At 32.6% G+C, this 7,213-nt stretch overlaps 1 protein-coding gene across 1 annotated transcript; it reads right to left on the reverse strand.

The window, feature by feature from the left end:
• On the reverse strand, nucleotides 1-2,646 carry LOC113782522 (zinc finger MYM-type protein 1-like). Its single transcript, XM_027328413.1, has 3 exons — nucleotides 1,226-2,646; nucleotides 678-1,092; nucleotides 1-588 (listed from the first exon to the last, which is right to left on the reverse strand). The coding sequence occupies exons 1-3, from the start codon at nucleotides 2,644-2,646 to the stop codon at nucleotides 1-3; spliced, it is 2,424 nt and encodes an 807-aa protein (XP_027184214.1).
• Between the last annotated feature and the right edge of the window lie 4,567 nt (nucleotides 2,647-7,213).

Genomic DNA, 7,213 nt, shown 5'->3' on the forward strand with positions numbered 1-7,213 from the left:
TTATTGATTAACACTTGAAGTATTGGTAGTTGTTGCACTCGAATAACGAAGAGGAGGCAATTGCATTCTGCGAGTCTTCATCCGTTGAAAACGCTGCAATATTTGCTCATTTTCAATTGTTGCAAAAATATCCTTCTCGATGTATACAACCAGACAGTCATTCATCCACTCGTCTCCCATTTTGTTGCGCAAATCAGTCTTGACAATATTCATTGCAGAAAATACTCTTTCAACAGAAGCAGTCGCAACTGGTAGAACTAATGCCAACTGGATCAGACGATAAACCAATGGAAAAACTGTATTTTTACCAGTTTTAACCATTTGTTGAGCAAGACTTCCCAAATCTCCAACTTCTGAAAATTGAGGATCGCGTTGCACATTATAAATATAATTTCGAAGTTGAGACTCAAGATATAAATAATCGTTACTTGAGAAGTCTTCAGGATATAAATCAGCAAGACGGAGTAGTTTCTGCACATTGAATTGAGAGAAAGAACTTTTTGGATCAAGACATGCAATGCAACTAAGCAATTCCGTGCTAACTTCCGAGAAACGATTATTCATCTCTTGTATAATTAAATCAACAACCTGACATCACAACAATGATAAAATTAATAACTAAGAAAATCTGCTAACAAGTAACAAATGTAATGAAATAATAATTTCAAAAATAATACCTCACAAAAAATTTCCACGCGATAATGATGAAAATTAGTGATGGTTTGACCTCTGCGACTGCGCCTGGCATTGCCACGGATTGCTATACTGTCTTCCATATCAATCACGGGAATCATATTCAACTCACAAAAATTGTTGACTTCATCTAAAATTATTTGCCATCCCTCTTCCCTAAAGTCTTGCAATTGAGATTTCATAGTATCAATCAAACTCATGGCTTGGACAATATTTTGATCCCTTTGTTGCAAAACAAGTGACAAGTCATTTGTGATTCCCAATAAATACTTCATCAGGTGCAATGCAAAAACAAACTCATAATCATTCATTCTATCAATCAAACCCCTGGCCATACCTCTATTGTCAGAAGTGGTGGCATCATCTTGTATATTTCCCATTTGTGATTCCCAATAAATACTTCATCAGGTGCAATGCAAAAACAAACTCATAATCATTCATTCTATCAATCAAACCCCTGGCCATACCTCTATTGTCAGAAGTGGTGGCATCATCTTGTATATTTCCCAATATTCCAATCACCGAAGCCCACATAGAGGATAGACGAAGTAATGTTAGATAGTGTGATCCCCAACGAGTATCCCCTGGTCTTGCTAAACTAGTTTCTTGATTTTTGCCTTTTCCACTAATAATATCTCCACTGTCTAAAAGTGTAACAATCTTATCATGTTCTATTTGTCTTAATTGATCTCTCCTTTTACATGATGCTCCAGTTAAATTGACAATCATAGAGACATAGACAAAGAATTCACTGACAATGATATTTCCCTTAGCAACAGCAACAATAACTAACTGGAGTTGGTGAGCAAAACAGTGAATATACATCGCATAGGGATTTTCTTGTAATATAAGGGCCTTCAAACCATTGAACTCACCTCGCATATTTGAAGCTCCATCATATCCTTGACCTCTCAATTTGGATAATGATAATCCGTGTTGCGCGAATAAAGAATCAATTGCATCTTTCAAACAAAGAGATGTGGTGTCAGACACATGTACAATTGCAAGGAAACGTTCAATCACACGCCCTTCTTTGTTCACATATCTCAAAACAACTCCCATTTGCTCTTTCACTGAACTGTCTCGAGACTCATCAACTATTAGGGAAAAATAATTGTCTCCAATATCATTGATTATAACACTTGTGATCTCTGAGGCACAAGCATGTGCCAGATCTTTTTGAATCATTGGAGAAGTTAGTTGATTATTTGCAGGAGCATTTTGATTTACAACCTCAAAAATCTCAATATTTCGTTGGCTATACCACTCAAACAATTCAAGAAAATTGCCTCTATTTGAAGAACTAGTTGACTCATCATTTTCACGAAAAGCCAATCCTTGCTTCAAAAGAAAGCGGGTCACATCCAGAGCAGCAGTTAAACGGGTGCGATATGCAATATCTATTTCACGCCCACAAGATCGTAGCACATTTGACACACTATGCCTTTGATCTTGAAAACTTTCAAACTGTATTCTAGCATCATTATGGCAACTATTCACAGCTCCAATATGTTCATTAAATCTTTCCATTGCCTTTTTCCAATTATTGAATCCCGTTTTTGTAAAGGCATCATCTGCATATCGACCTCCCTTATTTTGTGTTTTGAAAAGAAAGCACCAAAAGCAAAACGCCGCATCTTTCGATATGCTATACTCTAACCATACAAACTTTTGATACCAACTATCTTGGAAACTTCTATGTTGTTTACCAAATGATGTTTTTGGATACATATGGCCAATCGGTTGGCAAGGTCCCCTAGTCAAATACTCTCTTCGGACATGGTCTCGAAGAGAAATATCAAATTTCTCAACTGATTTTCGTAATCCCGGATCACTAACAATATCATTTAAATTCAATTCCACACAAGATTGATTTTGAACTGGTTCACTAATATTAGGCTCATTTGAAGATTCACCACTACGGACTCGTTTAGGTTTAAAGAATCTCTCCATTTTCTGTCACAATTAAATAATTGTGGTTAAATTCAATAAAATTATGCAATTCAATAATCAATTAATTTAAAATTCATATAAATAATTCTTTAATTTAATAATAAATTCATATTACTTATATTTCTCAATTTATAAAATTCATTATATAAAATTATCAAAAAGTTAAAATAAGGTCCAACTAAATACCCATATAATCTCTAATTCAATCTCATAAAATTTTGAATTTATATTTACATTCAAAATTTCTAATTCACATAATTAATTCTTAAAATTTCAAATATAAAACTAACAAAATTTTAAAAACTAAATACAACCTAAAATCTATACAATTTCTAAACTAATTTCTAATTTAAATTTAATATCATTAAATTTTTTAATGTAATCTTTCAAATTCTTAAATTACATTAACATAAACTAAATAAAAATTAATCTTAATCAAATTAATATCAAGATACTCAAAATTCAAAAATAATTTAAACATATAATTAACAAAAATATAAAGATGAATATTGTAATTTAAACCAAAAAACTAACCTAAAAGATTTATGTGAATGGAATGGTGGAGAGTTGGAGTCTTGGAGCCTTGAATTGAAGGCTTGAAGCAGGATGGTAGAATCTCAACTGAAGCTTCTTGGAGTTCTTGGAGCCTGGCGTCTTCTTCTTGGAGTTGGAGTCTTGTTTGCCCTTTGGCACTGGCGGCGTGCTTTTGCATCAGATGAAGCCCTAAGGCTTCATCTGATGTATTTTTTTTTTCCCCTCATTATACAAAACGACGCCGTTCCACTAAAAGTGAAACGACGTCGTTTTGTATTTAGAGGGCAAAAAAAAAAATTTCAAAATGAAATGGGTCATCTTCTTCCTCAACAGTCAGCACGGCAGCGGCTTTCCAGCTCTTCTTCACTTCCTCTGCAGCATTCATGGAGCCATGGAGGATGGTAGATCTGGATCACCGTGGGGGGGCTGGGCTGGCCGCCGGAATCCCCTATATATAGGGGGTTTTCCGGCGGCTTGGGGGGCGGCTTAAGCCCCCACCAGCCCCCCCTTAAATCCGTGGCTGGTAGCTTGTTAAAAGAAAATTCTGCTCTTTAGCTAAGAAATAGGTACGGATTGTGCAGGTGCTATCAAAGAAGGATGGAAACAAGTAGCTAGGAATGTATGAATATGTTCACTTTAAGTAGTAAAAGCAGGTTACCGTAGTAACTTGCAAGAATCTGAACGTGTGCATGAAAGAAATCTGGTGCAGGTTGCTTTGCATAAGATTTTCCAGCCTTGCACCGGCATGGGATTTGATTAAGTTTCCTCTTGGAATCTGGTCATAAACTTCCGTGTTTAGCTTAGGATAATCTGTAGTTGAATAGGTATCCTTTGCAGGATCAGCTAGGACATAAAACAGAAACGGAACTAATGAGAAAATATCAAACGAAAAGGCTGCTGCTGCTACTAGAAATTAATGTTGCAGCCGAGAGAAAGAATTAGGAACCATTGCAGGTTCTTCAAGAAATCTGATTCCAAACCTTTGTATTGAAGTGTAACTCAGTGTATAACATGTTAGTTCCAGCATGTATGTTAGATTAGAAGGGAGAATTGAAACCACTTGCACGTTCTGGTACAGTGAGTGCACGCGCCACATTCCGTTACTTAACTGGAAGGAATCTGTCAATTGTCCAATTTTACGCAAAATTGGATAAATTAGGGACTAAATTTACTTTTTGAAATAGATTGAGGACTAGTTCCGTGCATGGGTAATACATTGGGGACTAACACTACAATTCTCCCTAAAATTTATGATGCACTCCTACCTCACATGTCAAAATTCTCTCTTCAAGAATATACTTTTTTTTCGGTTAATGAAAGAGTTTATATTTGAGTAAATCTTATATACATTGTCAGTGTATACACTATCACGGTTGAATGAATAATACACGAGCAAAATTTGAATTTTAAATTCAAATTTTACACATATGTTATATAGCTAACGGTGATAATATATACACTGACAGCGTATACAAGATTAATTCTTCATATTTTTGTGAACATAATCTTTTTATTTTTATTTCACAAATTTCCATTATCTACAATTTGTATAGAAAAAATGTATCAGCCTTTTTAGGATTGGATGTAATCCAAGTCTTTCCACTATGCATATACAATTTGAAAATGGACAAGTGGTGACAAAGAGTAACCATAATTCACAAATAAGTGCATGATATGACGCTATATGTAGGTTTTAACCTGCTAGCACAGGTTTCACAAGAGACAAAATTGTGATAGTAAATTTGGGGTAATTAATAGTATGTTTTTGCATAAAACAAGTTTCAAAATAACTTACTATTTAAATAACAAATATACTAGATGTTTAACAACAAATTATCACTTTTTCTCTGGAATTTACCATTTTTTATATAAAACTTACTACTTTTTCAAGCAAACTAATGATTTTATTAACAAATCTCACCACTTTGTTAATAAACTGTCCAACATCATTAAGAAATCTTACTCACTTTTAAGCAAAACTTATGCTCTCCCCCACTTTTTTTTAACAAAACTTACAATTTTTTCAGGCAAAACTTATGACTTGACTAACAAATGATTGATCAAATTTACCTTCCCTAAGGTTTGGTCAAATTACTAATCAAGTCTTGAAATTTGGCCAAATAACTATCTAACCCCTGAATGAGCAAACGTTTAACCAAATGCTGCCTGACGTCTTCAAGACTTCAACCTTTAGTAATGTTGTTGAGGTTAGCAAAAAGCTTGTGTGACAGCCCCAAAATGCCCTTATGGAGCTCATTTGTCATTACAATAACACACTTTTGCTTATTACCTTCCAACCAAACAGTATATATTTTTGCTTATTACACTCCAACAGAAAAAAATACATCTTGGCTTCCATATATATCCTTTCGCATAAAAATTAGGATAAATCTTTCATGCATTATTAGTGTATACAAAAGCAGATCCAGATACTTGCTCTATATGTAAAATTTGGAGTTCAAATTGAAATTGAGATGATGTGACATGTAATTAGGTCTGTTAGTGCATACACTGTTCGTGCATAAAATATTGATCCTATAAATTAACTACAATTTTTTCAAATTCTTTCAAACTCAAAATTGGTACTATTGAATTATATAAAGTAAAAATAAAATCAACAAGAATATATTAATGGTAGCTAAATATAACCTTGAAAGAATAGTATGAAAATAAGAAATTTTAAAATGCAAAGACTATGAAAAAGAAAATTGTGAAAATCTTTTTAAAAAAAAAAAGAAAAAAGAGAAAATGATAACACTAACCCAAAAGAATTGATCAAAAAAGGCAAAAAGGAAAAGAAAAGAATGAAACATAAAGAAAAGACATGGATAAAGGAAATGGCTAATTACCACATGAGAAGTTTCTAAAGAAAAGTTTAAGAAAGAAATATGTAAAAATCTTAAAATGGATAAATACCAAATTTTAGGAAGCAAAGAAAGAAAATTTAGTACGAAAGAAAAGTAACCATATACAAATGGAGGAAGGATATATTACACCTTCTTCTTTCAAGTATGCTATTCTATCAGAATGCTAATTTTATATTCCAGTTTCTCCTGTCAGCCGGTTATGATGGGTAGAAACTTGGTAACCTATTTTGAATAATATATAGAATGAAAGAATGAGAGGATATACATGAGGACTAAAGCACAGTGGTGAAAAGTCATCAAACTCACAAATGAATGGCTGCTGTGATGCCACGTATTGGAGTTAACTTGTTATGACAAGTTTACGAAGGACAAAATTATGGATTAACTTTTTATACAGTTATAGTGTATTGATTTTTTATACTAGCAATTTTGGATATATGTCACCTGTGCGTAATTTAAATTTTAAATTTGAATTCATGTTGTGTGTCATGATTTAAACTTGCTTGTGTAAAAAGAATTTTACATTGATAGTGTATAAAAAAATTATTCCAAAATTATAGTGATAAATTTAGCACAGCCAGTAGTAAGTTTCACATTTATCAAACTTAACTCTTCAAATAGTAAATCTTACTAGATTTCTAGTAAAGACTATCGCTTTTTTTTTTAAACTATAATTTTTTTTATATAAAACTTACTACTTTTGCAAGCAAAATGTACGACTTCCTTAACAAATCTTACTATTTTTTTTTTTTTGAAAATTTAACTACATCATCAATAAATTTTACTAATTTTAAAGTAAATCAAATCATTGTGTTATGCAAAACTTACTAACTTTTCAAGCAAAACGTAGGACTTGATTATCAAATCTTACTATTTTTTAGAGATAATTTCATAAACTTCCCCTAAGGTTTTCAAAAGCATCATTGAGATCCCATGAACTTTCCAAAATCTCACTTGGGTCCTTTTTTTTGGGTAACAGATCAGTCCGTGTCAGGAAAACTACTATTAGAAAATGAATTTGAGGAGAGAAAGGATAATTTCATGCCAAAAATGCTCTTATGTAGTCTTATGGATTTATTACAAAATGTCATACAAAATAAAATGATAAGATACAAAGACAACAAATGTATTAGTCTATCATACATATATATATGAAGAAATATTTT

Source organism: Coffea eugenioides, chromosome 9, assembly GCF_003713205.1.
Source record: "Coffea eugenioides isolate CCC68of chromosome 9, Ceug_1.0, whole genome shotgun sequence".
NCBI lineage: Eukaryota > Viridiplantae > Streptophyta > Magnoliopsida > Gentianales > Rubiaceae > Coffea > Coffea eugenioides.